This window comes from Poeciliopsis prolifica, unplaced genomic scaffold (genome assembly GCF_027474105.1).
Source record: "Poeciliopsis prolifica strain line A6 unplaced genomic scaffold, Auburn_PproV2 SCAFFOLD280, whole genome shotgun sequence".
In the NCBI taxonomy this organism is placed as follows: Eukaryota; Metazoa; Chordata; class Actinopteri; order Cyprinodontiformes; family Poeciliidae; genus Poeciliopsis; species Poeciliopsis prolifica.
In genome coordinates this window covers 45,016-68,935 of record NW_026562655.1, presented here as the reverse complement: position 1 = coordinate 68,935, position 23,920 = coordinate 45,016, and the positions used below count along the sequence as shown (strand labels likewise).

At 38.9% G+C, this 23,920-nt stretch overlaps 1 protein-coding gene across 1 annotated transcript in view; it reads right to left on the bottom strand.

The window, feature by feature from the left end:
- Positions 1-763: 763 nt before the first annotated feature.
- The window catches only part of LOC129357683 (fer-1-like protein 6), a 30,620-nt gene continuing 7,463 nt past the window's right edge, over positions 764-23,920 (bottom strand). The window contains 25 exon segments of the mRNA XM_055026757.1: positions 764-880; positions 3,669-3,822; positions 6,138-6,308; positions 6,382-6,509; positions 6,578-6,718; positions 6,795-6,920; positions 7,895-7,992; positions 8,387-8,431; positions 11,847-11,892; positions 11,979-12,098; positions 12,183-12,313; positions 12,983-13,202; positions 14,407-14,505; positions 14,657-14,719; positions 14,799-14,906; positions 16,742-16,824; positions 16,827-16,890; positions 16,977-17,111; positions 17,313-17,437; positions 18,073-18,244; positions 18,334-18,486; positions 18,574-18,693; positions 21,696-21,798; positions 22,566-22,666; positions 23,506-23,626. Coding sequence (XP_054882732.1) covers positions 845-880; positions 3,669-3,822; positions 6,138-6,308; positions 6,382-6,509; positions 6,578-6,718; positions 6,795-6,920; positions 7,895-7,992; positions 8,387-8,431; positions 11,847-11,892; positions 11,979-12,098; positions 12,183-12,313; positions 12,983-13,202; positions 14,407-14,505; positions 14,657-14,719; positions 14,799-14,906; positions 16,742-16,824; positions 16,827-16,890; positions 16,977-17,111; positions 17,313-17,437; positions 18,073-18,244; positions 18,334-18,486; positions 18,574-18,693; positions 21,696-21,798; positions 22,566-22,666; positions 23,506-23,626 — 2,863 coding nt within the window. The 3' untranslated portion in view covers positions 764-844.

The window sequence follows — 23,920 nt, the reverse complement described above, 5'->3', positions numbered from 1 at the left end:
GCAGCATCTTGTGCAGAACAACCAAACTACTGAACAGTTTCTTCCCCCGGTCCATCAGACTGCTTAACGCCACATAACACCGCTTCACACACACACACACACACACACACTCACAAACCAAATCACCCCCCCATGGACATGGTCAATACACGCACTTTAGTTTTGTTTACAACACTGACCCTGTGGATTCTATGGCACTTTATTCTTAGCTCTTATATATTTATTTAGCTATTATGTATTTATTGTGTAGTATAAGGTTTTAGCTCTGTTACACTGGTAGCCAAGTAACGACATTTCGTTGTCAAGATTCACCTTGTGTTTTTTTTTGTGAATGACAATAAAGGAAGTCTAAGTCTAAGTCTATTGAAGGACACTTCAAACCAATCCAACTTGTCCATTGTACTTTAAACTATTGGTGCTGGTGAGACAGCAGGACTTTTGCTGACTGAATATTTTTGCCGTTTTGAATAGAATATTTTGTTTGTTTATTTTCTTTTTCTTTTTGTGGAGAAGTTGTTTTTGCATGAAGAGAATAGCACATATTTATTTAGACTTTTCACATTTTGTCAAATCACAACCATAAATCACTGTATTTTATGTATTTTATGTGATAGACCAAAACAAAGTAGTGCATAATTGTGAAGTGGAAGGAAAATAGTGGTTGTAATATAACATGTTGAAAAATGATTTGAATATCAAACACTGCATTCTAAAAAAACTCATTTGATTTGATGTACCTGATCCATTCCAGGCCGGGCCTTGTTGTACAGAGTTCTGGTCTCGATGTGTTCTGGTACCAGTTGGCATCCCACAGCTGGGATCTCTGCCCAGCGGTGCAGGACCTTCAGAGACAGGTGCTCATATGACTCCACCGGCTCATCTAAGACCAGGACAAATGCAAACGATTACATGCATATAATCGCAGCACATCTATTGTCCTTTACAACATACTATATTACCAAAAGTATTCACTCACTCATCCAAATGATGAATTCAGGAATTCTAATCACTTCAACGTCTACAAGTGTATACAATCCCGCACCTAGGCATGCAGAATGCTTCTAAAAATATTTGGAAAAGATTGGATTGACCTCTGGAGCTGAGTGAATTCCAGAGTGGTATCATGGATTTTGCTGCTACCAAATGACCAACAGTCAGCTGTTTGAGGTGTTATTACAAAGTGATAGGAAACAACAGGAAATTATATATGAATTGGTAGACCACATAAAATATGAGAGCAGAGTCACGAGATGCTGTAACTTGCAGAAAGTGCAGAGAGGTCATCAGCTTTTTGCAAAATTAGCATCTGCAGAATTCTATTTTCCTGTGGGGCTAAAGATGATCAGAACAGTGCATAGCAGATTTCCTGGCTGTGGAAGTGGATCTTAGATCAATGTGAAGAGGCAGATGCAGACAGGTGTCTAAAGCACATTATAACTATTCCAGAGGAGAGCAGAGAAGTTAGAGAGGACCCTGTTGAAGGAGCTGGAGTTGAAGTTGCCCTTCTTCCCATGACTTGAGAGTCATGTGTGATCTGTTGGGGTGCAGGAAATTAATGTTGTTGGCTTTAAAATGAATATTACTTTGACAATTTTAACCTTCATGAAAGGCTGTATATAAATAACCAGCGTTATTTATATCAGCACTAGCTAACACCTAACGTTGATGTATGTAATCAGTAAGGATTCATTTTGATAATGTATAATCAGTATTTTGTAACTCAAGACACAAAATTCTAACCTGGGCAACTTTAAAAGCATGTTGTGAAAATAAGGTGTTATCTATGGGTGTTGATCACCTGTTAGATCAGCACAGGTGATCTAACACTTGTGTTGATCAGAAGCGCTTCTTTCGTTTCCATAGAAGGAAGCGAGGAGAAACATTCTGAACCCGTCTACTCTTAAATTCAGCTGAAATGTTCTGGTGAGTTCGGCCACAGAATGCAGGTGGATGGAGCACTGAAGATACTCCTGAATCTACTCCCATCATCAACACTTCACTGCCAGGAGAACAGTAAAGGAACTATTAATGCACACCCAAACAGCGCAACAAGAACATTTCTTACTTCTGATCTTGTGAAAACAGTTTAGATTCTTTCCTGTCCCAACATGACTGCACCAGTTCACAAAGCAGCGTCCATTAGAGACTTGAGTGTGGAGTGAAAGAAGGTGACTGACTTGCCTGAGTCTTAACCACAATTCAACAGAATAAATATGTTATGAATTAGAGAAGGCTATGAATCAGGGCATTTTCTCCAGGTAAATTTAAAACTACTTGTGGAAGAATCGTAATAAATTCCCATAAACACACTTGTGGACAATTTGCAAAGCTTCAAAGCAAACATTTGGCAATACAGTGTATGGAGCAATACTGGTGAAATATAAAATTCTGGTAAATATTGTGAAGATATTTACCTGGTATTTATCACAATACCAGGGTGTTGTTATGTTGTTAATGCTCGGTGTGATTGTTTCTTGTGGATTTTTCTTCATAATGTCTTTGGTTGAGCTGCTGCATGTTGAGACATTTGTTCTCTCTGCTTCTGGATGCTTTGCAGCAGGAAGAATTTTCCTCTTTCTTTTAACAGTTGTATGATGCATAAACGTGGCAACTGTACTTGTGTAACCTGGTTGAATTGCTCTTCTGTTATAATTACTCAAAATGTCTTTTTTTTTGGCTATTTATATGTGTACCTACCTGACTGAAAATCTCTGTTATTGTTTTCACTGTGTTACTTTAAGAACTGAAGCCCCTCCCCTTTTGTTTCTTCTTCTGTGGTATTGTCTTTAAAATGTTTGCATCCCTTAGACCCTGCCCTATTGTCTTGTTGTCCTGTGGGAGAGGTGTGTACTATTTATTTTGTATCTAAATACATCCAGTTTATTTATAGTTATTAAGTTAATTTCTGTTGTGTAATTTTGTACACAACAGCCTGTAACACGGTTCTTTTCTATTTGTTATTCTTGCCAGGTATGTTGTATAGAAAGGTTTATTTTGCATGTTTAACTAGTTGTAAGATATGATTCCCCCTTTTGTCTTGTTGTCCTGTGGGAGAGGGCTTGGAGCGGGCAGCCTGTAACACGGTTCTTTTCTATTGGTTATTCTTGTCAGAATAAATTAAGGAAATCCTTTTAAAGGCGAACCACGGCCTGATCATTTAAAACCAGCACGACGCAGATCGGATCCGGTTACACTTGCAGATGTACAGAACTGTATTTCTACAAGTACAGTACTTGTAATCCTAATAATTACACTTACTGTAATTATTAGTAGATTTTAGTACTGTAAGAATCCTCTTCTACCGAAAAGAAGAGAATTAGAATCTGAAAAGCTCAAAAACAGTAACATTTGAACTTCGACCCCACATTTCCAAAGCTGAGCTAAAACAGGCTGCAGTAGTTTAAACCATCTCTTCTATCCATCAGTATGGGTAAAGATCATATCCACAGCCAGACAAAAAAAAAAAAAAAACAAAAGGAAGTCTTTGAAGGTACTTGGATTTTATGAGTGACAACCTCATTTAGTCTTTCTTTGGAACGAATAAGGAACTTTTGAATTGAATTCAAATAATCCTCTTCCAGTGAACACAGCAGCAATTGTACAAATTCACTGTTGATGTCTAAGACCATCTCAAAACATCCTGAGCATGTTGTGTAAGTTATCTTTACCATCGTGCATGTAGAGAGTCTTCCTGTGAAGATTTTGTCAGCCACAATGATGCGTCCTGGACTAAAATGAGGACCGTCCACTCCGTTGTCTCTGCACATCTTTGACAGCAGCTCTGAAGGCTTCAGGCAGTCTCTCCAGGCATTATAACCTCCTCTGCAGTCAAAGAGAGGCGCTCAGTCACTCATCAGAAGATTTAATTCGGTGATTTGAAAAGGTTTTTATTCATCTTAAACATACACCACATACTAACACAAAACAGCTAATGTTTTCTGAGGATTTTATGTGACAGACCAAGACAAGGTAGAACTTTGGGATACATTTTAAAAGTGTTAGCGCGGACATACTTTTTAAGGAGTTGTTTTTGCAGAAAGACTGTTGGCGCCAGTAAGGTCGATCTGACCTGACTTTCTTGCTTGCAAAGCACAAAAGTTGGACCAAAACACGAGTTGGGAAGTAAGCTGTTTAGATAGATAGGAATCACAATTGTGATTAATTGGCTTATTTGGCAGTTCTGATGTGGAGCAGATGTTAGATCAAGAGGTCATTAGTGTTCCAGAGAAACTCCAACACACACTCAGTCAATGGGCAGCCAAGAATCTTGACGAAGAACGGGGAGATTTTGGAGCTATTTTGGGGAAAGACTTTGGAAACGATGTTTTTGTATTGATGCATCGCGTTAACGTGTTAATAAATTACCCAACCCGTCGTGGCTGGCAGTAAAGAATTCGTCTCTGAGTTTTATTTGTTTATCCATATATTTGAGAGTTTTGCGCCTTTCGCTTCTCCAATAAAAGTAGTTTAAGCGTGACATGCCTTTGCATTCAGTCAATTTGTAAAACCATCTTTCATTTTAATCGCAGCTGAAAGTCTTTCAGATTTTTTAGCCCTTGCCTCTAACATGTTTATACATCTAATCACTGAAATGTTTGCCCAATCTTTGCAAAATGGTTGTAGTGCAACACATGCATGTGCTTTGGTCAAAATGCTTCATTTTGCTCTGTTTAGTCACATTGTTGTGCTGGAAAGTGAAAGTTCATTCTGGTCTGAGATCTACTAACAGAACAGGATTGTTCTTTATTTCACTCCATTCTTCTGATCACTCTCTTTTATGACTTTCTCCATTTATCTCCTCCAGAAATATCAGATTTATTAAGTGTGTCACTAATAGTTGTCCGGTCTCTTGTTAAGATCAGAGGAATATCTTCACTTTGCTCGTTAATTTCCTCTGTTTCCCAGGTCCATCAGTCTCCACGTATGCAAGGGGAATGATAAAGAACAATCATACGACATCAGACTTCAGATATCTAGAGCTTTATCCAGAGAATTCAATGCATACAGAATGTTACGTCAGCATCACACCCAGATTATCAAAAAGTCCAACGAACAACAAACATAGAATTTACCTTCAACAAGTTGAAAAGAAAAGACAAAAATGCATTTCTGGGAATTGCTCACTCGGGCACAAAGCAATTCGATCTTCTGCTGTAAAACAAAGCTTTTTATAAGAATGTGTATTTCCCTTAATTTAAATATATGCATTAGAAGGTGTGTCCTCCCTTTGTGGGGCTGTCTTAATGTTAATTTTTGGGGCCTGCTAAAACACCCAGATCTTCTCGTACCAGTCTCCTCCTTACATTCCAGACGAAAATTTATGACCTGCAGCTAGACGCAATGGCTCTCTGTCTCACCAATTCAACAAGAAACTGATTTGTATTTTAAACAAACTGGCACAAAAATCTAATGCTAAATAACTTTGGATCTAAAAACTGCACTGTTCTTCTATGTCAAGAAAAGCTCTTAAAATACCTGAAATATTTTAAGAGTAAAAATAGTTTCCTAATTCTATTGTATTTCAGTAAGATAAAATGCATGCAAATAGTATGGTTAAAAACTAACTAATTCAAAACATGCTGTTTAATGCTTAAGAAAATGTCTTAATACGTTTGATTATATTTTGGAGAAACTTTTTAAAGTTTTAATGTTTCACTGAACTCTTGAACCACCCCAAAGAATTTGTTGATTCTAATAACAGGTAGGCTTCCTGTGCCTGGATACTCCCCTGTCTGAAGGAGAGTATTTAAGATTTTGTTTTTAGTAATTTATTTGAGTTCAGAGAGTCAACCACTGCCCCAGTTGTGGATTTTTATCTAAGTTCACCTAACCTAGAATCCACCCAAAATGTTCATACTAGATCCCATATTTCATGTGCACAAAGATTGACTGTCTTTAAAGTTATGCTAACCAGACTTATATTCTCAACACTATGTATTCTCCTACCTGAGCTGTGTATCTATGAAGCTCCTCCAGAGTTACCATGGATTTCCTGGCTGCTGTCTGGTTAATGTTCTCCCTGCCTGGCGTGTCAGATTAGGTGAAGAGCTACTTCTCTGTATCTGTACTGTACTCTACCAGGCTCTAGGTAACACTCCAACCTAAACTCTGCCCCCCAGGAAAGTACCTGAACTTACAGACTGTACTCGCTAGGGAGTCCACATGTAGCTCTGTGCCTGCTGAAAAACCGGTTCTCAAGATCAATGCGAGTCTCTCCAATCAGGTCGTCGCCTCCCACCAAGTCAAAGTCATAAATGAGCAATGACAGCAGAGACTCCTGCGGAAATGTCGCCTGCATTTCAAAGGATCTGGAGGAGAGAGCCGTCTCAGAACATGAAGCCACTGTACAATGTTCGGATGTTCAGTAGATCGGTCACCTACCGTCCAAAAACAGGGTTAAGTTCTTTTGGTATGTAGTTATCTCTGTCTTTGATTTCATTTTTTCCAAGGCGAAGAAAAATGTAAGGGTCGGCCTTCCCATCTGGGTCGGCTGGATGCAGGTTGGATGCCTGAGAAGACGGCAGGATCTAAAGCTTCATGTCATTTAAAAACAGAGAGCAGACGCAGCTGGACTCACAGAGACAATGTAAATCCGGATGAGAACTTGGACTGAAGTGTTTGGGGGGATTCCTCTGTTCACCCTGTAGTGGCCTGTGTCTGTGACATCTTCCCCATCCTCCTCATCTTTATCACTTAGCTTATAGAGGCAGAATCGACCCTAAGTGAATTTAAAAATAATAGTTTAACATGTATTTTAATTCATGTCTCGCAGCAGCACCTGCAGTGGAACTCACCTTAAACTTCCCAACAAATCTCTCATCAGATGTTCCCTCCTCATTGGCCTTCCCCCTGAACAGATCATATGTGCTGACCCAATCATCAAATGGACCAAACTGTACCTCCAGCTCCTTTCTGTACAGCTGCACAGACCAGATCACAACCGCAACTGTTAAAAAAAAAAATCTACGGTTTCATGTTTCAGGACCAGAAATCTATTATTCTACACAAACTGAGGAGCAGTTTTTACTCAGCATTCAACATTCTCATGTTGCTAAGTGGTCAATTTGATCTTGTCCAGTTTTATGTCTTTTTTTTAATTATTTTTTAATCAAGGGAGAAAATTATTTATTTATAGTCTTTTTTTAAGTGAGATGTTTTTATCTGAAATTACACCAACATTTTGATATATAACGTTTCATTGTTACAATAACAATAAAGACTAAATGGGTAAAAAATGAGCATGGTACATCCTCAGTGAAATGATGCATTACATATAACAAAATCTAAAACCAAAAGATGTTTGGGAAAAACTAACAGAACCAGTTTTAATCATACATTTTGTTCTTAACTCTGTCAGTTGCTGCATTTTGATAGTCAGTTCAGGCCAAACATTTGGAAGCAACTTTAAGATATCAGAGGTGCTGAAAAAACAGCATGGATTTTGGAATGTCCTTAGGGAATGATCACACTTGATTGTTTGTCTTAGGTATACATTGCTACAGATAATATTTTAAAACAGCCACAACTTTAGTGTAAAAGTAAAAAGCTATTCTGATAAATGACCATGTTCATTTTCTGCCCTGTTCAAAAAACCAGTTTATGGTCATCTCTCCTCGCTGAATTCACAGTCAACTTCATGACTGTAAGCTGCTCTGGTTATGTGAGTACAAAACAAAGCCCACATCATCATCCCTCCATCACTGTGCTTGACAGTTGCTTTGAGGTGTTTATGTGCTGCTCAGAGACAACTGTAACAAAATCTATGCATTCAAATTCAATGGAACAAGCAACCTTTCATATTGTTTTGAAAAGTTTTCCTTTGTATTGTAAGTTCATTGCTATTCTATGCATAAACTAAAGACTTAACTTGGTACTTATGTCCTTGGTGTTTTACCTGAAGTGTTGCGATTTTAGTAGGTAAACTATAGTTGAGCTCCAGCGTCTCCTTTCCTTTCTGTTTCTTCTTCTTGTCTCCATCTGATTGGCTGCTGACTGCGGCAGAGCACACATGATGTGTTCAATGACATACACTGACGCAGAACACAGCAACAAACACGACGACGTGCACATAATTAAAGTCTCTCTCAGACCTGCCAGAGTTTACCGTGACTCTTCAAGTGGAAGAACAAACCAGTTTTTTTATTCATCATGTGTACAACTCTGCCCACAAAACTACAAATACCATGCAGATTGTTCAGTAACAGAATGGCATCCATAGAAACCAAAAAGATTTAGTTTGTCCCCAAATCCTGCAGATGTCATTCTGTGGCCAAGCGAAATCAAATTCATGCGAGACATGAATTAGATTTCTCCCAGGAAGTGAACAAAACCAGATGCTGGTTGTGCATGACAAGAAACTCCTCCAACTGCATGTCAAAGTCCTTACCCAAGGAGTCTACTCCATCGCTGAGCAAGCTGTGGTATGGTGACGCTGCAATGCACAACAGTGTGGATCAGGGGACATTCACCTCATCACATGTCATGAGGTTAAAAACATGATGTTCTAAATGAAAACTGTGTTATTGAAGAAATATTTCCATTAATTTAGGGTTGGAAAATTTTGGTTTTCTTAAATGATCCAAAAAGTGTAGCCTCTAGTCTCTTGGCTGCTGCTGAGAAACTGAGCATGTGAATCAGGAAAATGTCATTTGAAACTGCAGTATGGCATGCTTATAATTTTCTTTACATTTTTGCTAAAACTGACAGTTTAGTATGAGGCAGATAATCTGTGGAGAAAAATAATAATACAAAATTTAGCTTTCTTAGTGCTTTCAGAGACTTTATAAAATAATATTTTACTATTTAGCGTGCCATGTTCTGGCCGGATAATTTGTGTTATGCTGAGCTGTTGATGAATGCTAAGCGCTATTACCAGCTGTGTAAAGAGAAGAGGAAGAACAAAAAGAACCTTTACCAAGAAAGAGACAAAAAGTGTCAAAAGTGTTGGATCACTTAAGCTAAGTACAAAAGATAACATATTATAGAACTTGGTGCTTTGCTCCTGGATCACCTCAGCAGGAAACATCCACTACATGCTTGGAGATTGCTTGCAATGTTTTTGTTCCCTTTGCAAACATGGGAAGTGTTTGGAAAACTTCCAGCTCAGGAGGGAGATACCCAAAGCTCTGAACTGAATTCTGTGGATGTAGAGGAGCAACAGCTCTACCCCAAATTCTCCTGAGTGGCCCAATCATCACCCTGCCTCGAACTTCTATGGGAAGGTACAGCCACCAAATGGGGAAAGCTCATTTCAGGTAGTTGTATCTGGAACATTTTCCAAGCCGAGCTTCCACCTTACAGAGTCGACCTCCTTCCCAACTCACCAACTCAGCTCCTTCAAACTAGCAGCACGATTAGCAAACACAAATGAAACCGCACATCTGCAGAGCTCATTATATGAACCAGTGCTCCCACAACAATTGTAAATTGTAAATACTAAATAATGTTAATGTGATGACTTGCTGAGAGCAGAGTCTCCGAAAGAACAGGAGCTTCTTAAAGAGACAGTGGCTCAATTTCAAGCTGTTGAATTGCAAAGTCAAAATGTTTTAAAGTTATATTTTAGCATTTGTTTAGGTCACAGTTACTTGATTATGCAATACTGTTTGGCTGTAAAATAGCCAAACAATAAATCAACTTTATTAAATGATAGACAAAATGTTTTTAGTATTAAAAATGATCTGTGTGGTACAGGTATGGGACAACACCTCTAAATCTTTTACTGTTACACAGTGTTCTCGTCAATGTTGCTCAGAGAAGAAGAGAGAATCATTGTCTTGGTAACAATCAGAACATCCAGCAATAATGAAGACCAGTAGACCAAAGTGTAACCCAGGTTAAAATAGCCTTCATTCGAATTAACTAATTACTATTTCATAATAAATAATTATAAAATGCGTAAATAGGAAGAATAAATAGGGCAAATAGTTTCAAATAAATAAATAATAATAAAAAAATAAAATAAAAGTTACAGACAGTGTGATTTATATTCGTGTATTTTATTTTGTTTTATTTGAAACTGTGTGAAGTTTATTTATTTTGTCAGCAGTTAGAACGGTCAAGTGTAAGAAAAAAGTATCTTATTCTGAAGGGTCACATGACCGTGTAGTCAAGGTGACTAGCCCATCCCTGCGCTAGGGGAAGGGAGCGAGACAGAGAGAGAGACAGTCAGAGAGAGAGAAACAGAGAGGACAGACACCTGAGACAGACAGACCGAGAGAGAGAGAGACAGACCGAGAGAGAGAGAGACAGACCGAGAGAGAGAGAGAGACAGACCGAGAGAGAGAGCGAGGGAGCGAAGAGTCGTGCCGAGCTAAGGGAGATCAAAGCGAACCGCCGATTAGCAAGGCTACGAATAGCTGAAAACTTTTTCCTCATTTTTGGAGGAGTTTTTTTTAAGAGTGTTGTCTGTTGGACTTGGTGAGTGAAAGACTGTATTTTATTTCTGTGATAAATGTTATTTGTAAAGTTAATCTATTGACCGAAACGGAAAAAACGGAGCAACGTATTTCCGTTAGTATACGTTGGAAGCCACTCTTTGGCTGCAACCAGTCGAAAACATATGTAACCATAGTTACTCAACAAAAAAAAAAAAAACTGTTTAGCTTGTAGGAGTCTTGACAGGAAAATCCCCAAGAAAGCAGATTATCCATGCCAGTGAGGAATAATCCTTCAAATGACCGCGTTATGGTTGGAGAGGCTGATGACCCAGATGTTCTTTGTTAACCCAACACAGCTCGATAAGTTAGTGGAGAAGCAGGGGGAGACCCACCGGCGGATGCTGGAGCAGCTGCTGATGCATCACATGTGACAAATGATTAAGTTCTCACAAAAGAAAGGCTGTTGTTGTATTTTAGACAATAACATTTTTCATTATTGAATTAATTAATGTATAAAAAAGTGCAGACTTCTTTATCCGATTAATCAGTTAATGTAACAAATGAGCGAGTTGGCTAGTGTGTTGCTTTGCGCGACACACAGAAAAGTTAAAGGGACTTTTGTGCTTGTGGTTATTAAACCAGGCCTTTTATGAAGTTCTACTCAAGTCGGACCGGGAATTCCGAGCCAAATTGCCGAATTGGACTACGATGGCGAGCCGTTGACCCAGGAACCCAGAAAAGCGGATCCAGAGAACCAGAATCAACCCTTCAAAATCACCCCAAGGAAAGACTGATTGGAGCACAAGTTGTTCAGTATTTTACTGGATTATTAATATTGTGTTTTATTTTTTCCTTTTGAATTGTATTCACGCACATTATTGGTGTGGATTGTACATTTTTTTTGTTGGGTGAAAATAGAAAGCAGTTAGTTAAAATAGGAGATTAAAAATATATTTGTATATCATAATCTCTTAAAATAAAACTAAACACCTTAAATAGATTTTAAAAGAATAAAATTAATTAGATTAACCTTCTTAGCTAGAACTAAATTAGAACTACAATTTAGGTTAAATAAACAGCATCCCTTAAAACGTAACATTAGGTTTAAAAGTTCAAACAGGGATTATTCTGGAAGAACAGGAAATTATTTTGAATTGATTTTGTGTTATTGTTTGTCAATTGTATTTATATTGTCTATTGTTCTTTTTTTTTTTTTTTTTTTTTTTTCAACTAATAATAAGCCGAACCTAGCACTGGTCCTATTATTGTTGTTTTAACTGTTAACACGTCGTGAGTGTTACAAAAGCATCTGCATGATGTCAAAATGGCCTAACAGATATCTGGAGAGATCAGTCAACCAAACAGTACATGCTTCTGATATGAGAGCTTTCATTACCAGGTGGATTGAAATATTTTGGTCCCGGCAACATAAAACAAAGATACTGGTTGTAGATGAAAATGTCTTACCTTTGTCAAACACAATAGGTAGTTGGAAGCTGTCCTTCTGTTTAGCCTGGAATAAACACAAATGGCAGGACAAATTAACATCTCTTAAAATGATTAAATTAATGTTTCTGCACAAATCTGGCAGTCAGTTACCTGTTTGTCCACAGAAGCGTAGTATTTGGACCACCAGTCAATGACAGACTCTACAGTCTCATCAGCGATGGTTCGCCTCCTCCTCTTAGTGGACCGGTGGATGCTCTTTGAGCTGCTCTCCTGTTTGAAATATATTCAGAAAGGATCAATTTTGGAGTTTGTGCAAGTAAAATAACCACTGGTTCTTTTGCATATAAATTTCACCTTTTTCTTCTTGGCTTGTGGTTTTGGTGTGGGTGGAGCTGGAGGCAGAGCTTCATCCTCCATAGTAATGAGGAAGTCCTGATTAGTCAGAGTCACAGTCGAACGGGTCTCTATAGCATCCTGAAACAGCCCTGTCAACCACAGTTCAGTTCACTTCTATTTCTATACCACAAATGCCATCTCAACAGCTCCAGGTCATAACCAGTTATATGGGTCCACTCAATTCTAATCAGATATGTTTGGATCTGTATCTTACTCAATACGATGGATAGAAGAAACTTCCTCATTCTCTTTACAGGTTTTACTTAAATCAAAACTGGAACAAATCTCTTAGAATGACTGAATGAATTTATGAATCTTCTTTTGTAATATGAATGAAAGCTGAACTGAAAATAACACCAAAACTACAAGTGTAAGAAACAACATTTATCTAAATCTTGTTGGCTCTTTTCTGATCAAATCTGGGTCATTTTTGGTCCTGTTGAAAAAATGGAACAGTTATTGTCATTTTCATAACTGACTTATTTTTATTTACATTTGTCGTCATTTTGGAATTGTGATTTTTTAAATCGTCCATTTAGTCATGATTTTTTTTTATTTTGCATGTCATTAAATGTCTGATAACTTTTTTTAAAAGGTATTTTGTTTTTTAACAGTTATCTGTTCAGTTATTTCACATAAAATCCAAGTTCTTTATCTTCAAAGTGGTGGCCTTTTATTATAAACATGCTGGAAAATGATAAGGAATGAACCGCTTTGACAGCTAATAAAAACTGAACACAGTTATAAACAATCATTACCCTTCACACTGTGTGGCTCTTGTGTCAGGGAGAGTCTTGGGGTTTGTGTGACCTCAGGTGGTTTGTGTAACTGAACTGCGTGAGAGGGAGGGAGAGTGTACTTGAAGGCCTTGAGGTTGTTGATGATGTGATTTCCAACCAGTGTGCTGCGGCCAAAGGCCCGCCAGTCAACGACTGTGATGCTGAGAGGAGGATGGAGCTGTTCGTTTTCTGGTAACTCCTGCCGCACAACAAAGTGGACAAAGAAATTTAAAGTGCTCAATAAGTGTATCAGTGCAGGGGATAAAGAGCAGTACAATGTCACAGCAAAAACGCCATCAGACATTCATCAATGGAGATGGCTAGTAGACAAAGCAGTGCAATTCTCGGGACCAGAGTCCTGCAGTTTTCAGATCTTTGTTGAACACATTTTGTTTGATTACACGGCTAAACTGACTCAATAGCATGCTGCCACACAGCTCTGCTAATGAGCTGACATTTGAGCCATGTGTGTTGAAGCAGAGACACCACTGCATTAGAGTGTTCTGTGAAAGAGGTTTTAGATGTACATGTGCCTTCTACAACATGTACTATAGAAGAAACCTATTATATACTGATATGTTTGTAACATATCAGTATATGTTTGACATTAGGACAAAAGCAAAGTTTTTGTCTTACAGTAAGGTACCAATTAGACTCACTTTATTTTTATTTACAAAGCACTAGTTCACAACACATTGTCACAAGGCACTTTACAATACAGGTCAATCGTCTTATCCTAAGTCATCATAATAACCCTTGATGACTATGATCACCAAGAATTAGATTTCCTTTGATTGTCAATGTGCAAGAAAGTACAACAAAAATATAAAAAAAACTGTTAAAGCAAGAGTTAAAGCACACTGGCCTCCAGTCTGTCGGTATGTAGGCTGATCCTTGCCTTTTCTCATCATCATCTGAACACAGTGGGGTAAGATCTAACATGGATTTCCAGGAGTTGTGGAAGCTTAATTTCTTTCCTTTCTCAAGTGACCCTCCCATTACTTTGCTTGTCTTGTGTATTTGACCAACATCTTTCAGAGAAGGCTTCTTTTGACTGAGAGAGAATGATCTCGTCCCTGATGTCCTTTGACAGATTGTGGTGAGGTTGGAATGGAAGAGACAGTATTCTGTACTGTACAGACCATATTTGTGTTTGCTAGATCTGTGCATCAAATGGGAACACAGCCCATCTACAGAAGCCACAATTCTGCTTGGGTTATAATGGATCAAATAGTTATTTCACTCAGTGACATTAACTTGATCATTTATGTTTGAAAGTGATTTTGTAATTAGAATGTTTTGACATTCCGCCCAACATGATGTGTTCCTTCTAGATCAACTAAGTTCTGAAGCTCTGCTGCTGTGCTAATATAGTTTATGTATGTTGCAGGTGTTGATCTTACCAACTCTATGGCATCTAACAGTGTGGTGAAGTTTGGGTTGGATTTGTACTTCTGGATGACTGAGGAACGCAGAGTTTTACCTGCACACTCTATGAACACCTGGAAAAGATGAACACCTAAAAGTCATTTTTTTCCAAAAGCATATTCGTTGGAACATTTTTTTGTTATAAATTTAGGAAACACACTAAATGCAAAAATTATGACAATGAAAAATATTATTCTGGTTCCCAAGTAAGTGAATTTCTCAGACCTGTGGCCGATCAACAGACAGGAGCTGAACCTTCTTTAGCTCCCTCAGTCCCCAGAACAAAACCTAACGGGAAATATCAACATCTGTTCTAAAAGGACATTCTAAAGATCCTCTCAATGCCTCATGATTGAAGCTGACAAACCTCCAGCCTGTAGGTGCTGAGAACTGGCCTGATGTTGGCAGGAACAGTATAAATGCCTCCTTCCTGTTCTTCTAACTCTGGCAGACTCATCTGGCCAAACTCTGAAATCTAGAAGATGGAGAAATTCATTCTGGATTAGTATGATCACAATGGCGTGAGCCAGTTATCTCTGTTGAAGTTAGTTTTAAAAAGTTCTTTTTTTTCTTTTTTTTAAAAACATGATATACATGTATAAGGTCTCAAGTTCTGTCTAGACCTGGCATTTCCATTAACCTTATAATTGTGCAAATTGAAAAAAATAAAAATGAATTTCAATGAACAACAATTTTAAAAAAAATGTTATCAACATTAGTTAATAAAATATTGTTGCACTTGAATGAGGTGATTTTTTTTGGCATCATTGAAGTAGATATATTTTGCAAAACTGCAATGGAAACATTTTTATCACATCACACCAGTGACGTCTGATTGACTTGTGTGATGTCACATCACATGTTACTACTGGTGAAAACGACAAAGAAGACGAGAAGTAGTAAGTCAATAGTTTTTCTGAAGATGTGCAGCCGGCTCCTCCAGAGCTTTCACAACACTGCACAGTTCACAGAAAGTTGTGTCATTCTAACATGATGACACACAACTTTCACAATTCTGTGAAATTACAGACTGCAATTTCCCCAAAACGTTGCATGCGTAGATGTTCCAATGTATAAGGAGTTTGTCGCTCCAACACCTGAATAAGACGCTGACATCCACTCAGATGGCTGAAAGAGGATGAGCACTAACACCATGACTGAATTATGAACACATGTGAATGATTACATCCATCTTTACCATGATGTGTAATGACTTATTGCAGTGCTTCTCAAATAGTGGGGCGGGCCCCCTTTGGGGGGCGCGGTGCGATACCTGGGGGGCGCGTGTGATACTGGGGAACAGTCTTTTTTTTTGGCCGTACTAGTATAAAGTGTAATTGCGCAGTAGGCGGCAGTGGCGCTCTCATTGTTACTTCTGTCACGTTTGCGACAGTGCAACATTTCATGACTTACAAGACAACAGGTTTGCCTTGGTTAGCAGTGTTAAGTCAACAAAAAGCTCTGACTGCGTTCTGTCTATGGCCTCCGTTATTCAACAACCCCCAACATGAAAAAGTTTTTCACAGGGATGAAAAGAAACGCGGAGAGAGACAAAGATAATGAGACAACAGAAAGTCAACCGAAAGCTAAGAAGAGGAAATACGACGAAGCGTATTTAGCGCTTGGCTTCACTGTGACTACAGTTGGAGAAGAGGAAAGACCGGTGTGTTTGCTGTGTCTAAAAATGCTCGCAGCGGACAGCATGAAGCCAAATAAATTAGCGCGTCACTTAAATACGTTACATCCCAATCACGCCGATAAGCCGCTAGAGTTTTTTCAGCGAAAAAAATGTTAATAAGGAAAAAATGTTATGCAGAGATGGATAGTCACGGTGGGAATGGGGGCGCGAATAGTTTTCTTCTTGCTAGGGGGGACGTAACGAAAAATAATTGAGAAGCACTGACTTATTGCATGATCAAGCTTATTCACCTATGATTTTAGTTTATTATTTAATGGAAAGACTGTGATTGCAAATTGTGTTTTATCAGCATTAGTGGAATACAGAAAAAGGTTTACTCACATTTCTAATGAAAACCCAGCTTATGAGATACCAGACAAAGTTCCAGAGTGGAATTTTGTCACTGTCTGGAGTCGCTGACCCTTCCTGTATCTGTTTGGGACAACTACCAGTCTCTTCTAAACATTTCTCTTATTCACAAGATGTTTGGATAATCATGGTGAAAAAAATTAAAGGAGTACTGCTCCTTACTGTTATTCATGGATTTGTTCGTATCCATGGAAATAAGATTCTGTATAACTATTGTCACCGTTTCATACAACTTTGGCATGAGAGTGACCAGAGAGACTAACCTGCAGCAGTTCAAATGCAGCCAGCAGGTCTCCTCCTGACTGGCTGCCACAGTGAAGTGGGCTGTACTGCAGAATAGGGGAGTGTACAACTCAGAGGCCAAGCGCACCTCAGGGACGGCCACTGTGGCTCCCAGGTACTCTGCTTTTCCCTGCACAGAGCACAGAGCAGGGAGGGATTCAGAGATGGCAGAAACTAAGAGACTCGTCTGAATCGTGTGTCTTGTGGTGGGATTACCAGAGCGTCGTCATCATAAACCTCAACAACAACGTGAGGAGGCTCCTCCTGGATGTGCTGCAGGTCTCCACTTAACAGAAGGGAGCTCATTAGCAAACAATGGTTCCATGTAGGACTGAGAGTCTGACTGATGATCTGACAACACACACAAAACAAGAAGACCGAAGTCAGACATGAAGAGCAGAAATACCGCAACAAGTTTGTTCTAAACCTGCACAGTTTAGAACAAAATATACTCTTCAGTTTAGTTTGATTTTATAGTGTTTTAAGTCAGGTTGCCAAGAAAACCCCAGTCATATGAGCTGGGTCCAACAATACATGTAAACACACTCTTACATTGGTGGTTTGGCTGTGTGAGAGAAATGTGACTCGCGCAAATGGGTCTGACAACCCCGTGTTGTCTGCAGCGATCAGACCTCGAGCCTGATACATGTGGCACCGCAGCTGGAACTTGTGCTGCTCTGCAGAAACAAACACAGCAGGTCCATCCACAAGCTCTGCACTGACATTCATCTGATGAAGCTCTTAGAACGAACAAGAAACCTCCAAGCTGTGTTACCGATCATGTCTTGCTACAGTCCTCAAAAAGCAATAATTGTTTAGATGACGTAGAAATCATTCAATTCTAACAATGTTTTTAAGATAATAGAAATTTGTATCTTAGATTTCTTTTTAATGTCCTGGCTCATCGGAGGTCACAACATCTGTAAGGGTTTATTCAGCACCATGTGAGAAAATTAAAGTTTCAAACATGATGTTTGGAACTGATATCAGTGGTGAATGGTGTGTATGAGTGGAAGATTTAAGTGAAAGTGTTAGAATGTGTGATTAAAAGACAGATATTTGTTGAGCAGAGCAGAGAGTCAGTAATCAGTGGTATGAGAGCCTCACTAGGTCCTCAATTCAGGTGTCCCAAATTAGTAAAGGAAAGTAAAAGGCTATGACAGACCAGAACTAGGTTTCTGGCATTTTCTGTATTTTTCTCTAAGATTGCTTACTAGGACCAAAAACTCTGACTTCTCTCTGTCGCATTCAGCTAGAAAAAATTCTGATCAATCTATTATTAAACAATGGACAAGAGGCGCTTCTTCCTTACCCATGCAAAGCAGGTAAGAAGGAGGGCTGTTGCTGTCGGCGCCCCCTGTGGCTGGTCTGTATCCTGCAGGCAGGTCATCCAGCATATGGCTGGAGTCTGAGCAAGCTCCAAACCACAAATACACATCCAGCTTGGCTTGGACTGACAATGTTGCAGGTCGCCTACCTGGAGGCTGCATACACACAAATACAGAATTTATATTTTTTCCCTATGGACAATTGTGCAGCAATTAAAGGAGCAGTGTACTATGCATGTTCTAACCTTCAGATACAGTGTTACTATCTTCCCACAGAGAATTCCTCTGGCCTCCCGGTTGCTGGAGTAAAGCAGATCTCTGGTTCGAAGTCTGGCATATGCAACACGTTTGTTATTGCTTAGCAACCACACAAACATGTCTGGGACTGTGTGCTGGGGCTGCAATGTGAGGATGTGTATGTGATAAAGAAAAGTTAGGATACTGTAGTAAACATATCAGTCAGACGTTGTTAAAACTTTTCTCACCTCCTCCACAAGGAAACGTAGTTTTTGTGCTAGCTTAGTTGATTCTTGTAGCATTTCTTTCACTCCTCTTGCTGCTGTTTTCCTCTCTCCCAGCATCACAGCCTCTCCTACGATACTCTCCTGCAACACACATGTATGTGCGGTGTTCTATTAATACTTTGCCAAAACATTTTGCTGGAGAACACACAGTAAGTCCATACTGACCTGTTGTCCAATAAAACATTACTTTAGAGCTATTAAAGTCATACTTATTCAGTCTGACCGCAATAGAAGAACTACTTATTTGACCCTCTATGTTGCTATTTAGGTGAACTCCTGTTTAGGTGCCAAAAGGTCTTTAAAAGGTCTTGGTAAACTTTAGACATGGAGAATATCCTGATGCCCTGCGACAGACTGGCGACCTGTCCATGGTGTACCCCGCCTCTCGCCGGGAACGCAACTGGAGGTAGGCACCAGCACCTCCCAACCCCATTAGAGAGAAGGGTGCTCAGAAAATGGATGGATGGATGGAGGGAATATCCTGGAAAATCTACAGAGATCCAGCATAGGGTGACCTTTTTATTGATTATTATAGCTGGAGGCAGTTTTGATTAGTTGATCAAATTGACACTTCAGCTGACTTTCAGCAATGTAAGTTTTTGAAAATAATATTGGCAAATGAAAAAGTTAGAAATGACCAACTATTTGAACTTGAGCACAGACATACAATATTCATGTTACTGTACTGCAACTACAGCTCTGGAAAAAAAAAACCCAAAAAGGCTACTACAAATTTCTTACTGAAATTAGCACGTCTAAATGCTTTATTAGTTTATTGATTGCCTCTACGGGGAGTGGCATTTAGCTGAGCCTGTTATCTACACACTAGAGACACTACACTCTAACTGCGCTGCAATTAAGCAAGCAATACTCTGAATGTATTATTAGGCCTGTCACGATGACAGATTTTGCTGGGCGATTAATTGTCTCAAAAAATTATTGCGATAATCGATAATATTGTTTGAAGACCTTTTTACACTGATTTAATGGAAATTACGTAATAATACATGCAATTTCCTGCCAAAGAACACTTGACACTGGGACTGATGTACAAAATAAATAAAACAACCAAAAACAAACATAAAATAGATTCTCAGTCTCCATTAACAATAAATATACTTGAATAAAAACTAAACAACACAAAGCCAAAGAGGAAATAATACTGCATTCAACCAAAAGAGTGCAGATTATGAAGTCTGTATAGTACATTGCCCTTCAGTAATCATTAGATTTAAATAGAGAAGAGGGGCACATCCGACTGCCTGATGTAATACTACAGGATTTTTTTTACCCCCGAACGAAAGTCTTAGAACTGTCGTTCGGGGGTAACACACAACACAAATTGTGTTGTGTGTTAGGTAGATCGTCGTGGCCGCTCCGATCTAAATCAAGGATTTGCCCAGACTGGGAGCTTAACACAGCCTGTTGAATGTGATCGGGAGCCAATCAGAAAGCGTGGATTCTCCTCCGTGCTTTCTGAGGGGAAACACGGAGGGAATCCCGAATAGCTGACACGGTGCAACCCGAAGTCCAGCAGACATCGGCGATGATAAGTGGAAAAATTAATGTTTATTCAACATTTCATGCAAAGAAAATATAAATAACTAGGGGAGGAGTTGGAGCGAAATTTCTACCAGAAAACACGGTAACTTTTCAGCTGTTCTTCCGAAGAAAAATCATTAGCCTATAACCTACTTTGGTCACGTTAACAACTTCTTCGTTAACGTGACCTAAATAGGATATAAATACAAATATAATATTCGAGATTAGGAGACAATAAGGGTTGAGGAACCTTTGTTTGCCCCTGGGATCTGTGTTTCTTTTATCTTTGAAGAAAACAATGAGTTTGTCACTTTGGAGACGGATGGCGAGGGTGACACTTAGCCTGGTAGGAAGAATGGGTCGTTTGCATACAACCCAGAGTCTCAGGAACTGAATTTTATGACCCTAGAGGGGGACGAGAACTGAACCAGAGAATCCCGGGAACGGAGCAGGATTCTTGCAGTCACAATTGCCCTGACAGGAGGACAAAAGGACCACAGATGCCAACCAGGGGGAAAGAGTTGACACCTAGCAGGAGAGTGGATCAAAGGCTAGATGTCCCAAGAAACTCTAGTTTTATGGTCCAGAGCGACAACAAACAACTGTAACCTCAGGAGATGCAAAGACAGTACCTTGAGAATGTGTATTGTGTTTGCCACTCCTTCTATGCAAATGTTTGTAATTAAGCTACGCTTCAATGTAATAAAATATGTGTTGGATGCTGGAGTTGTAGGGAGCTGTTTTGTCCACCAGAGGGAGCCACGGGGAGCCTTCTGGAGGAGGGTGGTTCCCCGTGCACCTGTACGTTATTGGCCTGGTTTCAAAATTAGTAAAATAAGATCGTGCAGTGCGTGCTGGGCATCACACTAAGGAAATAAGGAAGGGAGGGTTAGTGGAGAGCACCGGAGTTGAGATTTTTTTCATTCAGTGTGATCAACAGTAAAGGCAGGAAGAAACAATATAGCCGATAATTGAAATAAGGTCGATAGTTTTAATTTATCGTGTGATTAATTGCTTTATCGTTTTTTGCGACAGGCCTATGTATTATAAATGAATTACTTTCTCAGTCTACTTTGATTAACTTTTATGCTTATACTTTTAATGTAAGCAAAATGTTGTAAAATGTATTTTGGTTTAGCCCATTATTTTTATATCTATTCTTCATAAAAGGAAAAATAATGTTATGGACTAATAATAGTTGCAATATTATTAAGTCTCAAATAGAAGTTTGTGAACATTCTTAGTAAACAATGACACCCATTGGGGAGTTCCGAGACAAACCCACTACAGACCACAAGCAACACATAGGCCCAAATACCAAGTATTTAACAGTGAAAATAAAAAAGAAACTTGAAGAAATCTGCAAGAGAGGGTGACTGTTTTCCATGACCATATATGGTCATGTTTTGCCCAGGAGTAAATCCTAATTATTAATCAGATACTAAATTAAAAGGTATGATTCTGGCATCAGTTGATTAAAACTCAAAGATTTTTCGTTGTATCTAGATAAACCTTCCCTCAGGAGGTGCTGCCAGCCTCACCAGCTCTTGTTTGCACATGGTCAAACGTTTCTTGTCCAGGATTGTCAGGTAGCTGCTCTTCAGCTCTGCTTTCAGTTTGGCCTCTGCAGCGGCAATAAAATCCCTGTAAAACACACAATTCATGTTGAAGAGCAGAACAAAATTCCTCCACTATAAAACTAGAAACCCATTAAAAAACACTTTTGGTTGTGACAGCTACAGGTGGTTTGCTTGTTGATTAACTCAATGAATGTTGTAAGAAGGGTGTCTGGTTGTTGTGTTTTAATTAGTGGTGGAGCAACAGCAGTAAACAGTGAAGGAGAAGCAACCAGATTTATGTTACATTAACCAAAATTATTGCCACTGTTAATGACTAAGGTTGAAAAATGCAGTAGCATAAATAAATTGATGTCAATTCAAAGTCCTAAAATGGATAAAAATACAAACTTATCTGGTGATGATTTGCCAGGAGTAAATTGAAAGGCTGGAAAGGGATTAATGTTATAAGAATTGTAATGTGGGAATAAAATGTGTATTAAAGTTGTTCCTCTCCTCACTGTCATTTCTGTGCTAAAGAAAGTCAGTATTTTTACAGAATGGTTCCATTATAATTTGAGGTGACTTCTGTGATATTTTACATGACTGTAAAATATCACAAACATCTGATATTTTTTCTTTGATACCTGACAGGTGTGGAAATTTGCAAGTTATAAAATTAAATGTCTGAGAATCACTTTAGAAATATTTGGATTTAGTGTTGAACAATACATTAATAGGTAAACTCTGCTATCCAACATGGTGGATAAACATAATGAAATGATTCATTGCTGCAAACCTCAGATGCTCTTCTGCTGCTTTCCAAAGGAGCAGTGAGAGCTCTGCTGGAATTACCTGGCATCCAAACAAAACTCTCTGAGCACAGTTCTTAAAGCTGCCTCAGCTGCTGGGTCCAGCTTCTTATGAAGGTCAGCAGCAACACACACACCCTCCTCCTGTAGGACACAATGGCAGAGAATAATTACAAGGAGACTGTTAAATTTAAAACACTGCAGTTTTCAGAAATCGATGATCCTTACAGAGCAGTTGATGCACTTGTTTCTTTATTTCGGGTGTACTTATCAAGTTAAGATATGTGTAAAAACAAATCTATGTTTATTATTTGGGTTGTTATTAAAACCTCCAGTCCCACAGATTGATTCATCTTTGAGTCACTAAAGTGGTGCATCTTCAGTATCACAAACAAATAAAGAAACTTAGAAATGGGCTCTGATATAAACAAGATGAAACACATGTGAGAGGTGGTGTGTGTGCGTGGTCGTGTGTGGGCGTGTGTTTGTGTGTGCTCCTCATGGGGCCCAGGTCCCATAAGGAACAGTCATGTTTTTGGGTCAGCAGTTAGGTTTGCACCTACAGGGAGGGACAAACGAAGCAAAAAATATAAATTTTCCTCCAATTTTCAGTTGGGGTGATCCCAATACAAGGAACAGACAGCAAAGAAAACTAAAGCTGAAAATGTTTCAACTTTCTTGTGTCGTGTCACATGTATAAGCTCAGTATTTGAATTTTATGTGTGAATTTTGCAGGTTGTTTGGCTGGGAAAAAGCAAATGATTGTTCTTGCATCTCCTCCCTTGTGTAAAGTGTGGTATGAGTTTAGGTCTGGTTTAGGTTTAGGGTAACAGTTAGGTTGACAGTAAGGATCAGGGCTGGGCTGTAGAAATAAATAAAAAACGAATGGAAGTCAAAGCAACGACCTTGTGAAGCTATAAAAACATTTTATGTGTGTGCTGCTGTGTGTGTAGGTGTTCACATGTGTATGTGTTTCTACTTACAAACAGCACAGCAATATTTTCCAGCATATTGGAGTTGTAGAACCGGTAGGTTCTGTCCTCCCAGGAGCTCACAACACTGGCACAGGGCTTCTTCTTCTCGAGAGGTAAATACATGTAGTATCTGAACGTAACCACACACAGGCATAATGCAGAGTTAAGATGAACATTTGATCGATGTACAAAACACTGAACACATATTCCACATACTGTGCGTGACCCAGGATTACAGTTTGTTTTGATAATAACAACAGATGATGGTCAGCTACCCATCAATTTGAGAAGCCGGCAAAGCTTGATTCTTATTTGTCCTCCTGATGAGTTTTTCATCATGTCAAGTATGAAGAAAAATTTTGAGAAGATTTTCTAATTCTTTAACAGACCCGTGTTTATGAGAGGGAAATACATGAAATTGTGT